The sequence below is a fragment of the Panthera onca genome, chromosome D2, assembly GCF_046562875.1.
Source record: "Panthera onca isolate mPanOnc1 chromosome D2, mPanOnc1 haplotype 2, whole genome shotgun sequence".
NCBI lineage: Eukaryota > Metazoa > Chordata > Mammalia > Carnivora > Felidae > Panthera > Panthera onca.
In genome coordinates, this window is record NC_138349.1 from 26,925,649 (window position 1) to 26,951,077 (window position 25,429).

General features: G+C 52.9%; 1 protein-coding gene across 6 annotated transcripts in view; it reads right to left on the bottom strand.

Moving 5' to 3' along the window:
- The window catches only part of SUFU (SUFU negative regulator of hedgehog signaling), a 124,615-nt gene that overhangs the window by 5,818 nt on the left and 93,368 nt on the right, over positions 1 to 25,429 (bottom strand). For 2 of the 6 annotated variants that reach the window (XM_078434774.2, XM_078434775.2), the window contains exons 9-12: positions 18,006 to 18,140; positions 16,046 to 16,184; positions 7,208 to 7,276; positions 1,561 to 4,792 (exon numbers count right to left, since the gene is read on the bottom strand). In XM_078434774.2, the coding sequence (XP_078290900.1) occupies positions 4,703 to 4,792; positions 7,208 to 7,276; positions 16,046 to 16,184; positions 18,006 to 18,140 (433 nt within the window). In that variant the 3' untranslated portion in view covers positions 1,561 to 4,702. Of the gene's footprint in view, positions 1 to 1,560; positions 4,793 to 7,207; positions 7,277 to 16,045; positions 16,185 to 18,005; positions 18,141 to 25,429 lie in introns of those variants that run through there. The other 4 variants (XM_078434773.2, XM_060641618.3, XM_078434777.2 and 1 more) reach the window with 3 other exon arrangements.

The following is a 25,429-nucleotide window of genomic DNA, read 5'->3' on the forward strand; positions in this document are numbered from 1 at the left end:
ACTGAGTCACTTCCAGCTTGCATTCTCCTTCTGGTCAGGCTAGTTTGGCAAATCTCCCAGGCTCCCTAGCCCCATGGCTCTGGAGCCTGTGGGTTCCCCACAACCCAGGGCCCCTGAACCCCATCCCACCCCCTGCCCCCCAGATGGGGCAGAGCGACACCTGGAGGAATGTACAGGTCTTTTGGAGGCTACATTACGTAACACATGGCAGATTTCTAGGGTGGGGTCTCTGATATAGGCACAGGAGCCTCTTTCCAGAAATAACCACAGCCTAGTGCTGTCTCCTGGAACTACCTAAACACAGAATCTTGCAATTCTGTACTCTCTGGGGCAGGAACTCTCTGGCCCTGGGTCCTTCTAGGTTGGTCAGATGAGGAAGATTAGATAATCACCCCCCAACCTCCAAGGAGAAAAGAAAAGGGGAAGGGGTGTGGCCTGGGCCGCCCTGCGCTTGTCAGCCTGGCTCCAGACCCTCCCAGCTCCCTTGCTCTGACTGCCAGAGTGACTGAGGGCCCCAGACAGGACCTGCCCCACTGTTCCAGGGGCCAGCCACAGTTCAGTAGGAGTTCACAGGGAAGGAGTACTGACCTCGGCTTGGGGAAAGTCCCCCAGATACGACTGGTTCTCAAAGAGGACAGGGAGTCCAGTCCCTTCATAAGAAATGACACCCTTTGCCCCCTCCCTTCTCGTGATCCCCCCAGGACTTCTGCCAGTAGCTCCAGCAGAAGCCTCTGGGTGCTACGGCTCCATCCTGAGGACCAGAAAAAAGGTCCTGCTGTTCTCCCAGACAGACAGCTAGGCCTAGCAGGAAGGGAAAGAACACGTGAAGGCCCAGAGCAGTCCTGCAGGTTCTGGGTACCCTGTCTGGGTGTGGATCCTCTCCTTCCTGCCTCTGAGGTCCCAGGCTGTTGTCTTCTCCCCACGGGCACTGGGCTCTGTTGTTCCATGCCAGGCCCCGAAGAAACAGGAGCCGGGCAATCCACGGAAGGAGGATCCATCACCTCCTCACCCAGGCCACAGGAAGGGAAGGCTGGCTTCTGTGTCGCCCAGTGGGTGTGACGGCTCTGAGGCTGCCCCCTCCAAACTGCTATCAGGCAGTGGGTTAGGAGGCTGAACTTAGATGGTTAGGGGAGTGGCTGTCTCCTGGCCCTTGCTGGAAGGGACACGAGGACTCTAAAATGGGAGGTAAGGAAGGCCCACCTTCCCAAGGGGAAAGGGCTTTTTGGTGAGAGGAGAGCAGAAGGGGAATAAAGAGGGTCTTGACCCACCCACTCATCTCCCCAGACCTGTGCCTTGCACCTACCCCCACGACCTTAGAGGAATTTAAGACCAGTGAAAAGGAGCCTGTCCCTGCAAAGTCATTTCTGCATGACTGAAGAGTCACCAGCTGCGTGATCCTGCTCCTTGGCACCCCCACCACTCCCGACAACAGTCTTCTGGGGCCTTCCCCCATCCTGGCTTCTTCTAAGTGGCTGCGTCCAACCCACCCCCTCTACCAGGGCCCCAGGCTTTCCGCTCCCCTACTCCAGGCATCCAGAAAGGAGCACAAGATCCAGGCACTTCTGCAAATATGTTTAATGCACTTAGATTACACAGAGGAAGAGGGAGCAAGAAGGAAACGACATCTAAGTGAGTCACCCAAAAATTCTTACAAAAGTCCCAAGCTGGCTGCAGCCCCCAGGAACCGAGTCACAATTGACATTAGAAACTAATATAAAATTTTACAAAAGTCTGCTCACTGCAGCATTCAGGTACTTATACAAAAGGAGGGCTCTCCCTACAGGGCTCCTGTCTTGTAACAGGGACCTAGGTACCTCCCCTGGCATAGAGGACCTGGAAGCCAGAGAGGAAAGACCACCAGATAAAAAAATACAGTCAAGGGAGTTCTCTACTGGTCTGCCCCATAGGGGCACCAACCTTCAGGGTTTTTTCCCTGCTCTCAACTCAATCTCAAAACCCAGTCCCAAGACCCTGTGTTTATTTTTTAAAATGCTCTAGCCCTTTAGACTCTCCCCAAGGCTTCCTGGTTCCTGCCCTGAAGGCTTGCCTTTGGAAGAGGAAGAGAAGGGCAGGAAGAGGCACCCAGCTCCCTGGCCAGACCTGAGACCTTGCATGAACCGCTCTACCTGTCAGAATGACAGCTGGGTCTGTGGTCCTCTTGTAGCCCACACTGGACCTGAGAAGTTCCAGAGTGTACCATATGTACGTGGAAGTCCAACTGCATGGGGGAGCCCCTTCCTCTCAGAAGCTTTAGCCACAGGGACCTGGAGGGAGGGACTGGGCAAGCCACAAGGAAGCCTCTGAAAGGTGCAGATTTGGGGAGGGAGGCTTCTTACCTCCCCAACTCACTATGTCAGGGCTCCCAAAGAGCTGCAGGGAGGGAAAGAGGCATTTAATGAGTACCCACCATATGCCAGGTGCTATGCTGGGCATGCTACACGGTCGGCCTCACTTGGTCCTCAGTGAGGGTCCCTTCTCCCCAGCCAGAAGCTCAGTAGAGAGTCCCCCTCCCAGAGAAACCTCTGGAAGGCCAGGTCAGAGATGGTGTATGCTCTGCTACTCCACCAGAGCCAATGCACTGTAGGGAAAGGAGATGGACACCTGGCCTCAGCCGGACCTTGGAGGTTCCTGACATCACGGGGCAGGAAGGGGCCATAGGCTTCACGCTCATTGTCTCAGAGCTCACCTGCTTCCCGCCTGCCTCCCATACTGATGACAAAGCTTAGCCCAGAAAATACCCTCCTCCCCATCAGCCAAACCAGACAGGAAGAGGCAGGTCCCCAGAAGGAAAGAATTTGTGGAGAGGCAAGGTCAGGGTGGCAAGGAAAGGAGACAAGCTAAGGGCACCTCTCTGGCCATGAAACATCAGATGACAAGAGCTTCAAAGGCAGTGATTCTATGGTGCGCGAAGGCCAGAAAAAATGTCCTTTTGGAAAAGTCCTTGGAGCAGAAGGCACAGCTATTGCCAACATCAGGTCCAAAGGAGCTTCCTCTTCATTGGTGGAGGCCTGGAGCCTATCTTTCCCCCTACTCCAGGCTGATCTACCTTGAAGCTCTGAGTCTGATGGAGTTAACTGAGTAGCCCTGAGGGTATGTGCAGAGAAGCAGCCAGGCCCCAGTGGTCCCTTGGAGGTCCAGATCTTGCTCCCTGGAGGGCCTGGCCACTGCCCTCATGACCCCTAGAGGCAGCTCTTTGGCTGAATCTCTCATCAGAGGGGTCCTGCCCCCCATGGGCCTCCTGTAGCACTATGGTGGTGCCCACGTGTGTATGGCAGTGCAGATGGGGCAGTGCGTGGTCCTATTAGGTCCCCGACAAGACAAAAGGAGTTTGCTTTGGAAAGGCCTGAGGGGTGATCTTGAAATAGCAGTCCCTAGAGTCGGAGGTAAGAGGGCACGAAAGGGGCTTGTTGATTCCAGGTCAGAAGTGGGAGATAACCCAAGAGGAACCCTAAACCCACGGGCCAGAGATTGGTCTGTTTCTGGGAGGAAGACCATGAGTTCTGCAGTAGGGGGGCAAGAGACAATGAGAGGCCAGGATGCAGGGAAAGAGACCCAGGGAAGGAAATGGGGAAGGAAAGACGAGAAAAGAATGGATGCAGGGAGGAGGAGGGTGGCAGAGTGCGGTGTTTGCAAAATCAAAGTGAAGGACATGTTGAGAAGTTGATTTTTTCCATTTTTAATATGCCAGAGTCCTGCAGCCTGGAGGCTGGGAGGCCCAGGGGATGAGGAAATGGGACCGGACTGGTCAAAGAGCTGGAGACCTAGGCCCTGAGGGGCAGGTGGGGATGGTCTACGCAGTGCTGGGCCTCACCCTCTCAGGCGAGCCTGGCTGGGTGGACAAGGCCCGGAAGATGGGGCCGGGGCTACCAAGTCTCTGAAACCCTGGTGGTCCTTGAACTCTGCCAGGGGCCTAGTCCACTTGAGAACAAGCAGCACGTCCTCCTGGCCCCAGCGAAACTCGGCTGAAGGCTGCATGGGGGCGGAAGTCAGCTCTCCCCCTGCCCCAGGCTCCACCAGGCCCAGCTGGGAAGAAAAGCCTCTCTGTGAAGCTGGCTCCTCTGGGCCCTGGGCTGGCAGGCGGACACCGGCACCTTCTCTGGTGGTGGCTCAGGGAGGGCGAGACGGCCCTAGGCCCCTGTCCTAGAGAATGAGAAAGTTCATCTGGGAATAAAGTTCTGTTTAAAAAACATTATATACACGGCTTCTGGACATCTTTGAAGACCAATAAAATACCATCCGGTTTCTACAAAATAAAATAAGGAGGAAGAAAAGCAAACACGGCCGGAGGAGCTGTTCCGTGGCCAGAGGAGCTTGCCTACCAAAGGCTTCCCAGAGCAGAACTGGGCAGGGCACACACGCGGCCACTCCACTCCCTCGTGCTGGACTGCGTGGCAGGGGATAGGTGAGGATGAGGCCTGTCTCCACCTAAGGGCACATCGAAGGTCCAGAGTCAAATCTCAAACCACAGCCTGTGGCAGCAGCTGGAGGGGAAGGTTTGCATTTGCCGGCTCCCAGCCCAGGGGGCTTGGCTGGCTGGGGGGTGAGGCCCCTGAGCTGCAGGTGAGGCGGGGGTGCGGTGGCTGCGCAGTCATCCTCACACTTGTCCTTTTATTTGTGGGAATCTCTTTTACGCAGTTGTTATACTGGAAGTCACCAGGGAGCAGCTGGGCTCTCCCTTGGCCCCTGCAGGGCCCAGCCCAGGCTAGTGCAGTGGACTATCGAACACCACGTCGGGCAGAATGGAGACTTTCAGCTTCTTTTCAGGCCAGCTGTACTCTTTGGGAAGTTTGAACTGTGGAGGGAGCAAGCACAGAGCCAGAGTGCACACAGTTAGCAGAACTTACTGCCTTCTTTCCAGGCTGCCTAAAGAGAGGCCAGGGCCCTCACCCATGCTCTGTCCCCCAGGTGCTGGGGGCAAGAGAGGCCACTGGTTGCCTGGCTTCAACTGCAAATGCTATTCCCAGGTGGGTGGCTGGGGTCAAGCTGCTGGAGTTCGGTGACCCCTTCTTTCCCCTTGCCCTGCCAATAATTAACTGGGGTTGGAGGAGGCATGTTTTCTAACTCTTTCTTGACTGTGCTGACCTCCCTCCAGCTCACTTCCTTGGTTCTGCCTCCGGCCACAAGCATGTAAGGAATCTGCTCCCTGAGGCCCTGGGGCTGGGGGGATGGGGGGCAGGGGGAGGGTGCAGATGATACAGGGAAGTGGCTTGAGGTCTGGAACTTTGTGGTCCTGTCCCTGCCATGGCTTCTCTTCCAGAGGCTGGTGCAGAAGGACCCTGGAACCTGCCCTCTGTGCCCTTGGCCAAAGGGTCCAAAGGGAAGGAGGCCCTGGCTTGGCCTCAGTGGGAGCAGGGGAGCAGGACAAGGGTGGCTGGAGGTGATTTCTTGGGCCTGGTGCATCCCCATCCTGCTCTCCTTGATTCAAGCTCATCTGTTACCCAGGGTTACCAGCCTGAGCATGGTGCCAGAGGAAGCCAAAGAGAGTCCAAGTTCTTCCTACCCCAGCCCAGGAATCATGGATTTGCTTACACTTTTGTTTCTCCAGCTTCTGTTTGGGGTAGGGGAAAGAGGCTGATACATCTTATTCCCTCTCCAGGACCTTGCATGTGGTCTGGTACACAGCTGGTACTCACTAGATGCTCACTGACTTGGAAACTGGGTCTGCTGTTTATGTCTCCTACTGTCCCAGGGCTAGGTGAGAAGTCAGCCCAGCCTGGAAAGGTGGGAAGAACAGGGCCCTCAGCCTGCCTAGAGCTGGGGCTGGAAGTGGACGGGCCTAATACTTCCTGGCTGGCCCCCTCTCCCTTCCTCTGATGGGGGACTTGTCCAAGCCAGGACCAAAGTGAGTGGAGAGTGGGGCAGGATGTGGGGACAGCCTCTGGACAGAGAAGCAAAAAAAAAAAAAAAAAAAGTCATTTTTAGTGACCTACTTTCCTAAGCTCCCCCTGGCTCCTGTCCCTCCTGCCTGGACTGTCCCCCTCCTACCCCTTCAACACCCAAGCTCAAAGCAGCAGTCTGGCACGGTGCCATCCTAGTGCGACACGGCCTCTCCGGAAGCACTTCTGGGCAGCTGGCTCTGGTCTGAGTGAATAGGAGCCAGGCCTCAGGGACCGGTGATTTGTGGGGGTTGATTGGCTGGCACAGACTGGGTGCTTGGTGACTTTGGAATGTATAAATGAGTTAATTTATCAAGCCACATCCCAGAGGGCAGAGGTGACCTCAGGTTCTGAGGAGTTCCTGTCCACCTGGAGACCTGGATAGGACAGTCTCACCCTGTGTTCTCTCCTCCACCTGGTGGACATCAGAGGCCACCATGTCCTGGCTGATACGGCCCTGGGAGCCCTGGCAGCTGTAAACTCCAGCCCTGGCTGAAATCTAGCCCCTGTATGGCCTCCCTCTGGCTTGAAAGCCTGGCTGCTGGGAGGTGAAGGAGTTCTCCCCCAAACACACTTCCCGGCAGAAAGGCCAATAGAAGCATCTGTCTGTCTCTCGCATAGGCAGAGGAGGGCCCTCCAGAGGCCTGGCTAGGTTGCTAATGTTCCACTAACCTATGGGGCATTGAGGCCAGGAAGGCTCAGATCCCACTGGGGTGCAGCTTAGTAGGAGGCCGGGGGAGGGGACGGGACTTTCCAGGATGAGGTAAGTCCCTGCAAATGAGGATGCCAGGAACAAGGAAGAAAAACAAAGGGGATTATGGGCTCCATTCATGTACCCCAGATGAGTAGCCAGGGAAGGCACAAGCCCCCACCTGGCCTGCCAGCTCCTCCTGCTGGAAGAGGCAGACCAAGAAGGGAGAGCTCATGGCTGGAGAAGGAAGGAGGCTGGCTCCTGGGTGGCCTGAGGCGAGAGCAGGAGTCCCTTACTGCCCACCAGAACTCCCCAGTGGAATGTTCTCTGGCAGCAGGCGTGGGCTTTCTGTTCAGAACCTGCCAGGGAACAGCAGGGGCTGAGGAGAACCACTAGCCCAAAGGCCCTGGCTGCCTCTTCAATGAGGTTCTCGGAGCCACCTATTTGGACAATTTGCTGGGTGTCCTTATGGCAGCTGGGGTGGGGCAGGGGGTGGTGGGAAGACAGAAATAAAGCTGTTTAACATCTCCAGGGTCTCCTTTCCAGCCTATCCCCACACCTTGGAGACAGACAGACGGAAAGACACACACAGGCTCCTGGAGACTGGAAGCCGCTGTTAGAGAGAATCAAACAGGCTTACTTCCTCTGGAGAAGTCAAATCTTCTAAGTCCTCCAACATTTTCTCTACAAACTCTTCAGTCAACAGAATCTGGGAAGAAGGCACAAGACAGGCTTTTATTATTATTTCTTAATATATGGTCTTTTTGCCAACTGCCAAGCTGTGGATCTTTCTTCTGGCCACGGAGGAGATATGAGCCCGTGGTGGATCTGTTCTAGGGACAGAGGGAAGTGCTGGAAGCCTATCCCTGACTGTCATTTCCCCCCAACTCCCACCAGCCTGCCATATCAGAGGGACGAGGACAGTGAAGGAGGGCTGTCACAGGACAATGGGGAAGCAAGGTGCAGGTACGTGGGAGAATGGTACTGCTGGTCCCCAGAAGGGACAAAGGAAAGGGCAGGAAAAGAGCCTGTTTGGCAGTTCGGGCCCCCTGCACGAGGTAGTGCAGCAGAGGGGAAACAGAAAAGCTGATGGCTGGGGAACGGAGATTGCCAACCATCCTCCGTGCCCAACTGGGCTCACATGTTCCTCTTTACCCCCCACTTGGTAGGACAAAAGAAATCTGTTTGGATTTGGAATACAAGCCTCGTCTGGAATCTAGAAATGCCCCAGAAGGTACATCCAAGAATGTGTGAGCTGGAGAATTTGCAGATTGTGCACCAATCTCTCTCATTTTACAGATGGGAAAGGGGCTCTCAACCTGTTTCCCTCCGCAGTATCCACATCTCAAGCTGGAAGCTCCCAAACCCCTGCCCTGCTGGGCTCACTCAGCCACTGAGCTCTCCAAAGCTTCCTTCGAGAAACCTCTCCTCCAAGTCACCTCCCAGCTGTCCCACTTCACTGCTCTAGTCTGATGCCTTGTCACTTCATGCTTTGATGTTCAGGACAGCCTGGCCCCACTACTCAGCTGGCACAACCACTACCCTCACAGACCTTCTTCAAGCTGGTGGGCCATTTCCCCAACTGGCTCAGGCTGGCTCTGCAGAGCTAGGCCAAGCTCACACCAGGCCTGCACCACAATGGGCCCAGGCTGAGGACGTCTTTCCTCTTCCCAACCTGACTCTCTCTTCCACCCTTTTCCTTCCTGTGCTGGTCCAGGAGCCTCCTGGTCTCCACACCTGACCCTTCCCTACCCTCCAGGCTGTGGCTCCACCTGCCTCTGTTCTGCCTCCTCCAGCAAACTCTGAACACCTTGGGTGAGGCACAGAGGAAGAAGGACAATGGGGTGAAGACCAAGGTGAGTGACTCTTCTGAGGGAAGCCCCTTTAGAAGGATGGGGATCGAGAACTTGAGAAAATACCCTTCAGGTTTCCCCTGGGAGTTGTCCACTCTGGGAAGAAGAGAAGTTTCAATATTTGGAACACAGTCAGCTTGTGAGATGAAGTAAAATGGCAGAGCAGTGTGGGAGAGCAGCAAGCAGAGTTGCTGGGGACCACAGAGGACGGAGGGCTCCAGAGGAAGGAAGTTGATGGCCTGGAGGTGGGAGCGAGGAATGAGAAAATGACCCCAAGCGAGCAAACCACCTCTGGACCAAGCACTGTGTTGACTGCTCAGTGTATCTTATCCCCTTCAGTCTCCTCACAGATGAGGAAACTGAGGCACAGACAAGTTAGGTAATTTGCCCAATGTCACGTGGCTTGTGCGTGGCTGAGCTAAGACCATATCCCAGTCGTGTCTGGACTCTAAAGTCATCCCTGAAGTACTGCTCTTCCCCCCACAACATTTACACATTTATTCATTCTTCCACTCATCTGCCCATCAATCTGTTCAATCCCACAGCATTCCCTGGGTGCCTCTGCTAGGCCTGGCCCCGGGCGGAGCCCCAGAGACATAGGCATGAAAGCAGTCTACACTCTACCTGGACATGCACCCTCTCCTGGTTGACAGGGAGCCAAAGGACATCCTCCCAGGCTGCAAGCCCACAGTCAGCAGCAAACCGGCTCTGACCATTGGCTCCCATCTCACCGAATTTCTTCTTTTTTTTTTCTTCTGTTTGAGGAGCTCAGGCCTCAGGTGAGGGCAGAGACCAGATTTAGACAGGCAAAGTCAGTGGAGAGAAATGCCCACTTGGGGTGGGGGTGGGGCCCTCCACCCACATTCTTCTTCCAAGTGCACCTTGAGCACTCCCAGACTCCAGGGACTCTTTCCTAATCACACCTCAGTCTTCCCACTGCCAGGGCCCATGCCCCTCCATTATCCCAGGGTCCCCCCCTCTCAAAGTCCAGAGTTTCCCTACCAGTTATCGCCAGTCTGCGGGAGGAGTACAAAAGTCACATTCATGGTTTTGGCATTTCCGGGGCTTGCTGCCATCTCTGCAAATGCTAGCACAAACACGAGCATACCTAAAACCCAATTACATTACAATGGCTCCAGTCTGGGCCAGGCCGGGCTGATTTCTAAGCCACAAATAATCTGGAGGGAGGGACTTTCTGCCAGAAAGGTAAATAGGTCTGGGACTATAGTGCTGGGCTGAGGTGGAGGGGAGGGTTCACCGGGACTGGACCACCCAGTGAGACACCAAAGAGCCATTTTTCGACAAAGGGAAAGGCAACCCCACTAACATGGAGTTCCGTCCTAAGCCAGTTCCTGTGACAAAGGTCTGGAATAGGTGGGGGAGAGAGGGTACGCTATGGTGGCTTTTAGCAGAACAACCACCAAGCGCGTACCCTCTGTGTGTGGACTCATTTTATACCCGGCTGGCAGAAGGGATGGCAAGACCAGAAAAGGGGACAAACCCTAGTTACTCCTCAATTTTCACTTTTGGTGCTTTGCTGGTTCCTGCTGGAAACTTCACATTATTTTAAAAGAATTAAACAGAGAAAATTATACATAAGATCTGCACGATATTAAGGGTGACATTCCCTGCAAAGAAACACGACAGACTGTCATAGCTGCAGGCAGCTAATTTAATTTCCTTTGGGAGTTAAACCTTAGAAGCTTGGATTGAACAAGCAGGCCCTGTTCTTTGTATATTTCAGACCTGGAGCTGAGAATGGTAACAGATCTTATCCACAGGACACTGGAGATAGACAACTGTGACGGAGCAGCTCCTGGGCGCTCTCATGAGCAACAGACTCGCCGTTGTGATGCAACTGTGGGAAAAGCCTGCGATGCTACGCTTGGGGCTCTTGAAGCTCACTGGGTCCCTGTGGAGCTGCCTGGCTCTGCCACAAATGAAAACAGGATGGTTATGATGACAGTGGCAATGATAACACCACCAGTGGCAGAAGCAGTGGTGCCTCCTCCATGTGCGGGGCACTGGGCTAAGCGCTTGACTGGTATTGTTTCACGGAACCCTCCTGGCAGTCCCGCAAAGGCGGTAACTATCGCCCCCATTTTGCAGACGAGCCGGTGTCGAGAGGAGACAAGGCTCCTGGACTTTAGAACAGTGATCTGACCTCATGGTGGTAGAGGATACTCTTTTTCCTGTCTGGAGAAAATACCTCAATTCTAGAAGCCTTGTTTACTCACGGCTAACTCTTCTCTCTCTCCTCTGAAAGAGGAGGTAAAGGTGACTTTGGCTTCTACCGATGGCCTGGAAAACCAGCCATCCTAACCCCAGCCAGACCTATATCTCCTCGAGAAGAACAACCCTGATTAGCTCAAGACAGCTGAGTACCATAGACACCCAGCTGCTCAAAAATTGAGTTGGCCAACTGGAAAGGAAGGCAAACCATGCCCAAAGATGGTTTCCAAGTGGGAACAGCAAGGCAAATTTCCAGGCCAGCTTAGTGAATGCATACATAAGGGAACATTTACTCTAACCCAGAAAAGAGCAGTAGAAATAACAGTAATAATACTGAAAATAACAACAGCACTCAGTAACACGTGCAGTCCCCATGAGCTGGGCATAAAATGCTTAGGTTTCTGTATAACCAGCCCTTGGAGGCAGGAGGCTCTCTGGTGAGAGGAGAAAGCTCCCACCAACCAATCTGAACAGCAAACTCCCCTGGCAAGCTTCTGAAAATATGAAGATGCCATCCAGACCTTCAGTACTGGAATATCCTGGCAAGGCCAAGGCATCTGCACTTTTGAGGCACCCCAGGGGATCATGGGTGGGAAATACCCAGGCTCACAGGGGAAGGGGGTTTGGGCGCAGGCTTAACCAACAGGGGTGAGGTGGTGGCTGCAGCTTCAACACCTTCTATTTGGCCAAGATGTGAGGGGAGCAGTGGCTCCCTGCTCCCCACTACCAACCCCCACTGTTGGTCAGAAAGGGGGCTTGGGATCCAGATGGCAGCTTACTCCACGTGCTCGCACCAGGTGCCTTAGGACAACCTGGCTGGCTGGTGATGAGGGAGGGGTGTCAATAATCTCCCAATTCCCCAAGCCCCAGCAAGGTCCAGAAGGAACCCAAAAAGTGATCTTTCATGGGGCCTGCCCTGGGCAGGCCCTGCTGTGCCGCAGACAGGAGCCCAGCTGCTGCAGATCTGATTCAAACGTCTGTGGTTGGTGCTATTTCTGAGTCTGCAAACAGCGTTGACAATGCCCACTCCTTCCCCTTGATACGACAATCCACACTTTGTCCGGGGCCCTGTTTGCTCTTCGTGTTGACACGTTGTTCTTGCTTCCCAACAAGTTTGGCTTTCTTCTTCCCTCTCTTTCCTTCTCTCGGAGGCGGAAATGTGTTGTTTACAGGGTAAGGCCTGCCAAGGAGCTGCTCTGGCACCCACAATGGCCGAGGAGGAGGCAGGACGAGGAAGCAGTCCGGTCTGTGTCCACCCCCCTCCCCAGACTCCAACAGGCCAGACGAAAGCTGGAAAACAGCCTGGAGACCCCCCAGGCTTGGGGGCAGAGGTGTGTGTGGCACACACTCATTTCCTGTTCTCAGTGGGTGGTGAGAAGTTGGCTTTGGTGGCCAGGAGCAGGCTCAGAGCCCTCCTGCTCTGGTTGCCGGCTTGTGAGGGCAGAGTGGGCCATCAGTCTTCTCCTAAAGGGAGGGTGCTGTACTCCCCAGGCACAGTGCTAGGATTTAAACCCTGATGGGTGTACCCTGGGACAGTGAGGTCCCAGGACGGCAAACGTCTCCAGGGAGAACAAGTTGTGGCCGGGTTTACCAGAAGAAGGAGAAACAGTAGAGGCACCGGAGAGGAGCTGCCCAGGGCCTGGGCCAGGGACTGCCAAGTGTCTTCCACACAACGTCCAAATGGGTGGATGAGGACAGAAGGCGGGGGCTTGTCCAGAGGACAGTGGTGAGTCAGCCACTGGGCTAGGACGAGAGCCCAGTAGTGATTCCCAAACTTGGCCTGGAGCGGTGAGCCCACTCAGAACAGCAGCTGGGCATCGTATCCTGAGGCCGGAGCCTCCCATCAGGGCTGGCAGGGAACGGCTGGGAATGGGGGCTCCACTTGGGTGAGCTATCAGACACCACACAGCTGAGAAAGCATTGCAGGGCCTAAAAAAATATTCTCATATTTGGTGATATGACCTCCATGTGACCTCTGGGGCTGACTTCTCCCCCCTTCAGATCAACCCTGGCTGGGGATAGACGAACAACTCAGTTCTGGGCTGGGCTCCTGCTCAGAAGACTAACAACCCAATGTTGACAGCCTCAAGGGAGAGAGGCTTGTTAAAGCTACCGGGATGTGGAATGCTGGGGGAAGGTGTGCAAGAGAGGATGCTGGCAGGCCTCCCCCAGGGCCTGGAGACCCTCCTGAAAAGCTCTGGAGCTGGCTGACAGGCTTTACAATCTCCACGAGGATGAAAACAGCAGATGGCAGGGCAGATGGAGTCAAGGTGTTGACCTCCGGAAACTGAGAAGCCTATGGAATTGGTGCAGGATTCCTGACTCTCCAGCTCCTCCAGGAAGCAGGGAGTGTCCACTGAGCTCACCCTGGGGTTGCAGACGGCCCTGCCTTTCTCTGGGCTGGGGACTTGACTTTCCTGCGGCTGGAGAGTGGGGGAAGGGGAGGAGCATAGAGGGTAGGTGCAGGCCCAGGAGAAGGTGGGTGTGGAGGCCTGTGTGGGGCCACTCTGCACACTCCAGTGAGGGCCCAGATTCCCTCACCTTCTGCCTTTTCCTCTCAGCCTCTCCTTTGTCACTCTTCCCCCATGTGGGGTGTCTTTGCCATGCCTTTTCCCCAAGAGATAACAGGCCCGGGCTGGTAGCCAGAACAAGGTGCCAAGGCTGGGAGCAGGGCTTCCAAGGCTGTTGAGGCTGATGTAAGAAAGTCATCCCAGCCCCTCCCCATTCAGCTGGGATCAACAGGGAGAGTTCAAGCAGCAGCCAAGAAAACAGAAGTCTAGAGCTCTTCACGTTCTTGGGCCTGCCGCATTCAGCTCCTTCCTGCTCCTCTGTCCCTAACAGGCCTGGCACACAGAGGCCAACGAGACACCCCAGATCCTGGGAGCATGCGCAAGAGATGCCTGCAGCGGGGGGCTGTCCTCTCTGTGTTGGGGAACTCCCTCCAGAGGGGCTTGGGGCCCTTCTTGGTCCAGTGGAGAGGCCCCTCTTCGGTAATGAGCCTAATCCCAGGCCTCCAAGAGGTCCTGCAGACTCCTGGGGAGACAACCAACCCCAGAGGGAGCCCCAGAGGCCCACAAGTAATTACAAGCCCAGGTTCCCACAAGCTAGGCAGCTGCCTGTGACCACAGTGGCAAGACCCTAAAGGGGAAGGCGAACTGGCAGTCAGATGCAGAAAGTGCTGACTGCTTTGAGGGCAGGGAGGAGAGCTGTTTGGGTGTTGGCTCCATGACTGAGGACTGGCGGACGGAGAGTGGGGGGTACGGGCAGAGGGTTTCCCAGGGCTCCTTAGGCCTGAGAATCCCCTTGGTGAGTGAGGGTGCAGGCTTGGGGAATGGGGCCCCAGCCAGCCTTCCTAGGAGCTCCCCTGTGAGCTGGCCCGTGCTGGACCACACTAATGAGCCCATAACACAGGCCTTTGATTAAGCAGCTCCCCAGCACAGCAACTTTATTGAAACATGCCGAGGCCAGCGGCTGGTTCCCACCGCTCCGGTTCCCTGGGCAACAGTGCATGGGAGGGGCCATGCCCAGAGCTTCAGCTCCCTTGAGGGGGCTGCCCCAGGGTGAGGGGAGTGGGGCTGGGAGTACAACGCCAGTAGCCCGTGGATAAGCGGTTGGATTCAGAACTCTGGGGGCCCTGAGGGGCATCGTGACATCTGCTGAGTCCTCTGGGGGCTGGGGCTCCTAGGCTGATGAGAATGGAGATGATGACCAACCCCTCCTTAGGGTGAGAAGACTTTCTAAGGGGGATGGCAAGACTCTAAGGACAGGTTCAGAGTTGAAGATGTAAAACGTACTGGGGGGTAATTTCTTCTTGAGTTTGGGGAGACCCTGGTCCCTACTTTCCCAAGAAAATGTGCTTGAACCTCCAATACACACAAATGCCATCTGAGGACACTTCTGAGACCTGTCAGCACAGTCATCTACTGGGAATGATGACCTGTGAACCCTTCTGCTGGGTCCCCACCTCCCCCTTCCTTACCAGCAAGAGGCAGCCTGGCTTCCTGGGACATAGTTGGGGTGGGGCGGTGGGGGGCGGGGAGGCCCTTTCCACTTGTGCTGGGCTAGTTTCAAATGTTACACTTCAGAGCTTTTGCTACAGTAACTACCAACACCACATGGACAGAAATCTAATGTTACCAAGTGGGACTTTTAAAATGTATTTATAACTTTATGGTTCAAAGTAATTTTGTTATGAAACAATGTAATAACAACAGTGGAAAAAGGCAAGATAATTTATGGAACACAATATTCCTAAAGCACTAGCTTCCATTTCTTCCTCACTTAGTCTGAGGAGTGTGGTTGGTATTCTTTGTTTGCTGTTTGTTTTAATTAAGGGTTAGTATTTGTGCAGGGGGGCGGCGGGGAGGGCTGGCCTGAAGGAGGAGAAATTCAGTGGCAAGCTCAACCACACACACACACACACACACACACACACACACACACACACACACGCACATCGACAGTTAAGTATGTTTCACAGACCCCCCCAGACAGGGTTAACCCCACAAAACCAGCATAATTCTCTTCCCCGCTACTATAACCATCCTTCCATACACCATAAACAGGGCACAGGCACAGTCAATTTCTGAATTACGGTCAGATCCCCTTTCTTGATACTCCTCAGAGAGGTAAGATAGAGTTTTCTTCCTCCCACGCACCCAACAAACAAAGAAAAAAACAATGTTCCCCTAATACATCTGGGAGTGTGCTGGACCAGCCAAGCACCAGTTATAGACCTGGGACAGGGGTGGGGGCTGGAAGGAGGCCTGTGGCTCTCAGGTCCCAGCACCCCACTTGGCAGTGGCTCTGAAGCTGTGCTCCAGCCAGAAGAGCAAAGGAAGGACAAAGTGTTCTGGACAAGCCAGCAGGTTTCTGTGCAGAAAAGCTGGGTTTCCATTAGGAGGAACAGGACAACCATTAGATGAGGGGAGTGGGGAGGCTCTGTCTGCTGAGGCCTGCCCAACCCAGCCCCAGTCCAGGTCCACACGTCCATTCTCTAGGAGCTCTGGTGGCATTTCCACAGAGGCACCTGCAAGTGGCGTCCAGACTCCATCTTATCCTGCTTCACCCTTGGTTTCCTGGACTTTGGTTTACCCGGGGTGCGGAAAGTCTGGTACCTCTCAAACCTAGATATCCATGGCAAACCAATGGCCAGGGCCTAGAGAGTTATCCCTGGTGTCTCAGGGGATGGCGGAGAGGCCAGGAAGTACTACAGCTGATGGGATAGGCAGCAGCATCCACACTCCACATGGCTTCCCATAACCAGCCCTTCTGGAAGGGAGTCAACAACAGCTGCCAAGGGAGGGGAGGGGGAGGCAGGTGTGGGAAGAGCCCATGGAAGACAAGGTAGGGAGGGGGAAAAATAAGGTAGGGAAAGAAAAGGAGCCTCTCACTTGTAACCAGGGTCCATGGGCTGCGTAAGGGTGCTCCTCAGTGGCAAAGGCGCCTTCCACTCCCGTGGAAACAAATGTGATGGCCATGTCACCTGTGATACTTTTATACGTAAAGTGCCGTCCATGCAGGAGCCTGCCCCTGGGGGTAGGAACACAGAGACAGTGAGCAGCAGCCTGGCCAAGGCTCAGGGACTGTGGGGGCTGTGCTCCCTGGGACAGGGTGCCTGGCAAATGCCCTCCGGACTGCCCACCTGCCCGCCAACAGGGGACTGTAACCAAACACGGTCCAAGAGAAACCTCTCACGAGTTCTCTACTGCCATTCTTCCGAAGTGCTCAAAGCTAGCAGACACTAGATCAGCATTCAAAGGGCCTGCAGGGGCAGTGGAGTACAGCTCCTTCACGTCCTGGTGAGGAAACTGAGACTAGAGAAGGCAGTTAGCAATATGCCCAAGGCCATGCCCAGAACTAAGAGCAGGGTCATGTCCCCCTTTACTTTGAAGGTGGGAGTGAAGCAGTACCTAAACAAACTTCCCAAGCCCCAGGGAGGATGGCATAGTGCCTTCGCAGCACAACTCCTGTGCTCAGGGCAATGTCTGCCACCTGCTCCTGGGACCTCCCACAAGAACAAAATGGCTAGCCCCGGGGCACCTGTGTGGCTCAGTCAGTGAAGCATCAACTTCAGCTCATGTCAAGATCTCGCTGTGTGTGGCTTCGAGCTCCACATCGGGCTCTGTGCTGACACTGCAGAGCCTGCTTGGGATTTTCTTTCTCTCTCTCTCTCTTTCTCTCTCTCTCTGCCCCTCCCCCACTCGTGCTCGCTCTCAAAATAAATTAATAAACTTAAAAAAAAAAGGCTAGCCCCAAGGCCACAAGCATACCTCAAAACAAACAAATAAATCATAAATCATAATCATCACCATCATCATCATCATCAAAGCTGAAGCCAAATGGGGTCACTCTGAGGGAGCCACAAGAAGCTCCTGTTAATCCCCAGTCTGGAAATACACCTGGGGGAAGGGCAGGCAGGGACAACTAGTGAGCCAGAGATGCCAGTCAGCAAAGGAAGCAAAGCCTGCCCTTGGCTTTCTCAGGCTGCCTTGGATTAACCCTTTACCAGTCTAAAGATCTTGAGCTTGGGCCAGAGAGGGAGCTGGGGAGGAAATGGCTGGGGTCCTGGGGCAGGGGGCGGGGGGTCTTTCCAGCCCTTGTTCATTCTGACCACTTGCTATCTTTGCCCTGCTGCCCAGGGTGGTTGGCCAAGGTTGGTTAGCATCCAAACTCTTTTCTCAGGCTCTGGGCTCAGTGGGGAGGGACCAAACCAGGGTAACCCCGTTCTTCCTTGTCATGTTGTCTGAGTTCAGAGTTATTCTGGTCGCCTCCCCTGCTATAAAAGTGAGGGTGGAAACCCCAAGGGCTATGCAAGAGGCCAGCTGAACAGAGTCAGCCCAGTGCAGCATCCCCAAACAGAGAGCTGAATGCTGGCCACAGGGCTGGGTTTTCTGGCACTGTGGACAGCAGCAGAAAGGACACAGCTGGGCTTCTTGGTCCCTCAAGGAGTTTGTTGTGCTGGCCACTGGGTTTGGAGAACTGAGCGCTATGCATGGGAAAAGCAACAAGAAGAAGAAAATAGAGCCCGACCCACCAGAGCCCTGCCCTGCTATTCCAGTGCTACTGACATTGGGCTTGTGGGATGGCAGGGGCGTCTGAGATCGCCGAGACCACTGAGCCTCCCGAAGAGAGTAAGGCTGGAGGGACACCTCTCTGGACAAAGGAGTGTTCTTCCACACAGTGTGGGCTACAGGCTGGTTCAGAGTGCACAGGCCCCCCACAGGCCCAAGATGGAACTGCCTGACTGGCTCTCCTCCCTCCCTGGGTCCCAGACTCCACCCAGGTGTGTGGGAGAAGGCACGCATAGGCCCGGTGGCTCCTTGAGGATGAGCTGTGTGCTGTGGGGCTCACCTTAGGCAAAGGGGAATGAGAGCCCCTGACTCCTGGTTGAATTTCAGATGCACACTCTCAAGTTGTCGTGTGCGGATCAGCTCATGGGGAATGATGGCCGTGGAGCTGTCGCTTTCCAGGCTGTCTTTGCGGCTTCTGCAAAGCAAGCACAGGGACAGGTTCAGCACAAGGTAAATAAATACTACAAGGAGGAGCAAGATGGGAGTCTGTCAGGGTGGGCTCCCGAATAATGACAATGACCGTGACTGATGATAGTGGTTAACAACACCCACCATTCACCCTGTGCTGGCCAAATGCCAGCAGCTGTGCAAAGCACTTCTCACTGACTACTCTCAACATCCCCATGAGGTGGGTACTATTGTTATATCCCTTTTACAGATAAGGAATTGGGAGATCAGAGAAGTTAAGTAACTTGTGCAGCTCCCACTGCCAGGGAGTATGGAGCTGGAAGCTGGTCGAAGTTAGATTGGGTTCCAAAGCCTCATCTTTGGCCAATACACTATATAAAAGTTTACCTCGCAGTGGCTTGTTCTTCCCTATATAGCAGCAGGAGCATCTGGGAGCCCTTTCTCCCCACCCTGGAGTCTCAGTTCCCAAGGTCTCCAAAGCTGGAGTGCTAGAGTACCAGAAGGTGCGGCTCCAAGAGCTTCCTTCCAGCCGACCCTGAAAAGGCTATGACTTTCAGCAGGCTCCGAGCATGCTCGCTCCTGCTAATGGCTAGGAGCTGCAGTGACATACACATCCTTCATCTAACCAGGAAATGATACAATCCTCAGTGAGGGGGTGGAAACCAGATTCTTAGGAGTCAGACCAGTGGGCCTGGCTGGGCAGCAGAACCAGGCCACCATCCTGCTGGGTTTTGAGGCCCCAGGGGCCCTGTACTAGATTCCTCCTGCCTGTGGCCTTGGCCACAGTGAGCTGTCACTGCTGCCTCACACTCCCTCCTGTCCTGCTTCCCGCCAACAGCTTGCCCACAACTGGGCCACGGGGTCCCTTTGCAATCTAAGATATGTTCTTTCAAATTCAGCTGCCCCCACTGACAGCCTCTCAAATCTGCCTCAGCCGGAAATGAGGGTTACCCACTGATCCTATTCAAAAGGCCGGATCCTAGTTTGGGCTGTGAATCGCAGAACAATTCCCCAAGTGTCCATCAAAACACTGGGTAAGAAGCTCTAGTTATTTATCATTCAAGGGGCAGGAGCCATCCAGGATGTCCAGGCTCCACAGTCAGACAGTCAGTGAGGGGCAGGCCCAACCTCCTCACATGCCGGGGGCGCTGAGGTGCTAGGGCCTTTGGCCAGTGAGGCACCCCGACAGGCAGAGAACCTCCCCAGAGGGAGGGTGTGAGGTCAGCAGGCAAAAGGATAGAGGGTGACATGGGGCAGCCAGGGTCCTGCCAAGGCAGTGGTTTACGAAAGCCCTTGAGGTAACGGGGACCAGTCCTATCAGCTGTGTGGATCCACCCCCAGATGTAACCGCTCTGTCACAAAGTGGTCCCTTCCTCTGGTTTGCCAAAGTGAATTCTGAAACTGCCCTTTGCCCTAGCTTCTCTTTTGACAAACCCTTTCACAAGACCCGTGAAGGAGACAAATGCTACGTACGGCCAAGCAGGTCATGGAAGTTCAAGACTGGCAGGAAACTCTGAGGCAGTTTAATCTACTTCTTTCCTTTACAAAAGAGAGCTGGAAACAAGTCCAAGGCCACAGAGATGGTCTGTGGCAGGCCAGTGTGGGAGCCTAGGACCTCTTGCTAGATCTCCTTCCCTTACCACCAAACACCACATCGCAGTGGGTGCCCTCAGGGCCCAGACAAGAGCAGAACTCAGAAGACAGCAGCCCTATTCTGCCCCAGAGCGAGGAGGCCAGAGACTCACTCCTGAGTCTTCACAGCAAGCACCCCCTATATAGGCTATGGTTAACCCTTCTTTCACAGATGAGGAAAATGGAGGCTCAGAGAGGTGAGGTGACAAGCCTGAGGTCAGAGTGAGTTTAAGGGGAAGAGGCAGGGTGTCATTCTTACAATCGCTTCCCTGTGCCATCTCTGACAACGGGCCCAGAGACATACCACCGTGTGCCCAAAAGGAGCTGAAGCCTGGCTGCCAGGCGGGGCCTCTGAGCCTATGGGGCCCACTAGAGGATCCCCGCCTCTCTGGCATGGGCAAAATGCTGATGAACAGCAACTGGGGTAGGGGTGGGGGGTGGAGGGCTGAGAGAGAAGAATCAACAGCACACAGGGCTAGAGACATCTCACGCTGGAGGGAAAAATAAATTGTTGAAAGTCAGCTAAAGTCACCTTGGTAACTGCTACAACACACTCACCCGGAACGAGGACATCAAACCCAACTGCAAACAGCTTTAAAGAAATGGAAAAGAACTTAATCATCTGAAGAATTAATGTGACAAGTGCCCACATTTACACCTCCCACCAACCTTCAATCATTTGAAAACGTACTTTAATCTTTTAAGAGAAAAAAAAAATTGCAAAATGCTAGATCTGCAATCCTGGGGCTTGGGTATTTCCGGCATGCTGCTTCAATGGAAACGCGGCTGCTACACACACACAAACACACACACACGCACACGCACACGCACACACACACACGCAGGAGCCCAGCTTTTTGCTGATTTGTTTTTTCTGGACATCGATGCAGAAGCATGAATTATTTGTGTGGCTGGGTGAGGTATTAAATCTGCAGCCGACACAGGTTTGCAATGTTTTGCATGGTTGTCAGCTTAATCTTAGTCATAAAAAAATAAGTACTGTGCTCGCCAGCGTGGCCTAATTTTTCAGCTGGGCTGTTTTTGCCCTGAGCTCCCCGTGGAAGAGAAGGCAGAGCTCCAGGGGGCTGGAAGGGAGAAGGGCTCCCAGGGAAGCACGCCCTACACCCACTGGGGACTGCTAGGGATATGGGGCCGGGGGTGAAGGACTGCTTCAGGTGGCAGAGTGGCTAACGTGTAAGTGCTGGGTTCGACTCTCTCGTGACCTTAGGCAGATAATGAACCCTCTCTCTAAGCGCCAGTATCCTCTTGATGGGGATAAATAATAATACGCTTTTGTTATGGGGATTGAACAAGATGACCGACATGAAGCATCTAACGGTGCCTGAGATGTAGCAGGGGCTCAAAATATATCTGGGCTGGATCAGGAGGCTGCCTCTAGAAGTCTGTCTGCTCTTCCTGCAAGAATGCTGATAGCTTAATAGGGACTTATTTGCCTTTACCAGCTGCCTCTGCCAAATCAGTCTTTACTTCTGAACAAAGGTCCTTGCCCTCAGCTTGGGAGACGGGACTTCTGAGATTGGGTTGGAGGGGCTCCTGACTCCCTGAGCAGACACAGTGGGCCCTGGTCAACTGCTGGTCCTCTGAGAGGGCCCGACCACAGGCCAACAAAAACCCTTGAGGCCTTTGTTCTGCTAAGGGAGGTACCGGCAGGGCCGTCTTCCTTCTACAAAGCACAATGGTCTTCCTGCAATTCTCATCTGCTGGACCTCAAACTACCCAGAAGTAATTTAATCTCTCCTCCCATGATAGCCTTTCAAATCCCTGAAGCTGCTCCCACAGGCCATCATCAGTTTCTCTTTTCCAGTATCTGTGGCTCTGACTTTCAACTATAATCTTAAGACATGGCTCTGAAATCTTCCAGCTATCCATGTCACTTTCTCTTGCGTTTACTCTAGCACGTCAAAGCCAGAGCATCATGTCCAGAAGTGAAGTGTCGTGTGTGGAAATAAGTATAGCATGTGGTCTAACCAGGGCAGATCAAAGAGGGACTATGAGCTTTCTTGTTTGGGAAACTTTATTTCTATTAAAACTGTCATCAAATTGTCTATTCTTTATAACTTCGTCATATTACCAACTTTTACAGCACACCCTCTGTCAACATCTCCCTCAGGCTCTCTCCCATGGTCTGCGCTTGGACCTCCTCTCCCCCATCTTGTATGTACTGTGGATTAGTTGGAGCTGAGAGACAGACTCTGCATTATCTGGCTACTGTTTCAAGCAGTCCAGGTATTTCTGAAACCTGACTCTGGCATCCATCATACTGCCATTCCCTCCTGACTTCAAGTCACTGACAAAACTGATAAACTCACCATCAATGTTCTCATCCCAGGCTTTGATTAAACAGTGAACAGGACAGGGTCAGGCAGACAGGCTGACAGACTGACATCATTACTCTCTGGGTAGGCTCATCCAACCAATTATAAATTTGCCCAACCGTCCCATCACCAAGTCCTTCACCCTCCTGGATGCTCTGTGGACATTCCTCTGTCGTGCCAACAATGATGTCAGAAGACATTCTGAAAATGTCTTGCTAAACCCCACCTATAGATCTATAGCACTTCCTTTGTCTATCAGGTAGAAATAGGTAACTATTTTTTTAAGGGGAATTTAAAAAAAAGTTTTTATTTGTTTATTCATTTAAGTAATCTCTACATCCAATGTAGGGCTCAAACTCATGACCCTGAGATCAAGAGTCTCAAGCTTCTCCAACTGAGTCAGCTGGGTGCCCCCCTCTCCGCCCTGGCCCTCCCCATAACTATTTCTAAAAATAGATGAAGATGGTCCAGCAGGCCTGATTCTGATTCTTCGTGAATCCATGCCAACTCTCAGGGTTCACTGTGCCTCTTAAAGAGTATTCACAGCCTGTTTGCCTTATAATCTAGTCCAGAATTTTCCCTGATGGCTGACACTAGTTTGGAGAGTGCAAGATGCTTTTTGCATTTTGAAACTTTTGAGTGCTTTCAGTCTGCCAACACCTTTTTCTTATTCCCTCAAAGGTTGGGGACACCAGCTTCATAAATCCCATCTGCCAATTCGCCTGGTGTTCTGGGGCACAATGCATGTGGACCAGGCAGTGTGAAATCGTGGCTTTCCATCTTCTCATCAATGCCTGTGTGACTCCACTCTGATAACCATTTTTTTTTTCTTGAGATGGAAGCATAACAGAACTGGAGTAAATCTTGCTTTCTCTCTGTGTTACTGTGTCCAAACGATGGGGCTTAGGTTTTCTTCTTGTTGCTCCAAACAGAAGTACAGAAAATAAAGTCCTTTTTGCTGGTCACAGCACTGTGTTGCAAGACTCAGTTCTTCTTGCGTTTCAGCCTATTTTGACCCTGTTCCTTAATAGTCTGTGCTGGTATAACATACTTCTCCTTCTAGATTTTGTTCAAACTCTTCAAGAAATCTGAGTTAAGTAAGATTCTCTACATACCTGTACTGGTCCCTGGAGGTATTACACCTCCTTTTAGTTTCCAGGGGACTAGTCACAATGCTAATAAGAGGGGCCCTTTACTGAGTGCAGACCGTGGTGCCACGTCCCCACGAAGACCCTTTATATACTTTGCTTCCTTTCATTTTCATGGCAACTCTGTCAAGAGGTATCCTTTTCCCCATTCTACAGATGAAGAAACTGAAACTCAGAGACTTAAATAACTAGCCCAAGGTCACACAGTGAATGAATAATGGGCTGAGACAAAATCCCCAGGTCTTCCTGACGCCAACTATAACAACCACAGTATTTCTCCTCAAGAACTTCCCATCCCTTTGAGTGGGCTTTCATTCTGGGCTTTCAAGGCCACAAGGACACATCTATTTTTTTCCCTGAACTCTTAAAAAAAAAAAAAACCCAACCTACTTCGTAGAAGCCAAGGCAGGGCTTCCCAAAGGGTATTTGATGGCATCTTAGTTTCAGGGAAGCTCCTGGAAAAGCAGATGGGGCAAGAGCCGGATGCAACACACTGGGTCTCAGGTTAGAGACCTAAAATGCTGGCATTTTGAAGACTCTGAGGACTGCAGAGGGCAAACCAGCCAGTTTCATTTTATGTAAGCCACCATCTTCCAACCTTAGTCATGGAACCCCCTTTTACTTAACACCCAACAAAACCCCCTAAAAGGCTGTGACGACCCTCTATCTGGGGACGACGGGCCCGGCACTGCTCTGACAGGGCACAGGGTTTTCCTTCCTGATCTCGCTCTGCCCAGATGCTCTCTTCCAGCGCCCTATCACTTCCACTCCATCCGTCTCCACTGCTGGTCAGCATCAGGTGCACAGCCGAGTGCCCCTCACTGTTCCCTTTATGCCAAGATAGCTGCTCTCAGGAGACCTGTCGGGCGGTTACCGGCTGCTAACCTTCAGCTCTCAGCCCAGTGCTGGGGCAGCTGAAGTGCCTCTACATGACCAGGGCTGCCTTGGTGCCAATTCTGTGATTTTCAGTGAGAACAGGTTATCCTTTCCTTTCGGTGGACGGGGTGAGCTGGAACAGCTCCTACAATATCACTTCTTGGACTTTTATTTATGATTCTTTTTAAAGTTTAAAGAGTCACAGAGTCCTGGCAGGTTCATTCCAACAGGCAGCAGTCTTCCCATCCCACTCCTCGGAGACAACCACAATCCTCTCTGTAGGCTGACTCTTTTGATGTTTTCCTCGTTATTTCTGATATACTTTATTTCTTTCTACTTCCCGATATTCCCCTCTCAGGTTTTACCTATTGACTTCCTACTAAGGAATATGAGCTTTTAGCTCTCTTCTGTCCCCTACTCCAGCCCTCCCACCTTCCCAAGAGAACTGTATCGTAAGTTGGTTTGGATCAGTATCAAGTGTCTACATTATTATATGAAACCAAGGCTGTTTACAACTGAGCCTGTTACAACTATGATGTCTACTCTTAGTAAAGTATACTTCTCTGGTGCAGTTTTCTATTTTCCTTGGTTTTAACAACAATCTTGGTTTTCTACTGTGTTTATTACTAATTAAATCCTAAACTACCAATGGTCTAGAGATTTCCCCAAGACACTCATACACATCAAGTATTTATCAATTTTATCTCTTTTATTAAATTTTATTTGAGAGAGAGAGAGAGAGTGAGCGAGCAGGGAGGAGGGACAGAGGGAGACAGAGAGAATCTTCAGCAGACTCCACGCTCAGCCCGATGCAGGGCTCAATCTCATGACCCTTGGTATCATTACCTGAGCTAAAATCAAGAGTCGGACACTCAGCTGACTGAGCTACCCAGGTGCCCCTAAATTTTATCTTTTCAAAGACCTTCCTCCAGAGGTCCTTCCAAACTGGCTGCCTTCCATTCTTGCTGCACAGCTGTTCTCACCGTCACCCTGGTGATTCCCCTTGCCTCTTTCCCATGCTGGACCCCATTTCCTGTACCCCACTTGTATGCCTCACTCATTCTGCTGGAATAGTGAACAGAGTTCACTGTAGTTTTTGGCGTGCTTTTCTCAAACAGTGCCCGTTGACCTGCTACCCTCATGGGTTTCGAGGCAAACTAAGATACCAGCTTTACTCTGTACAGTGGTGTATAAACTTCCAAGGCCTACTTTCCAGTTACTTTTTCCTATGATTGGCAGGAATCCCCTCCACTTTATCCTCTTTTAAAGGCAGCACCCAAGTGGTGAAGAGGCCTGGCTCAAAC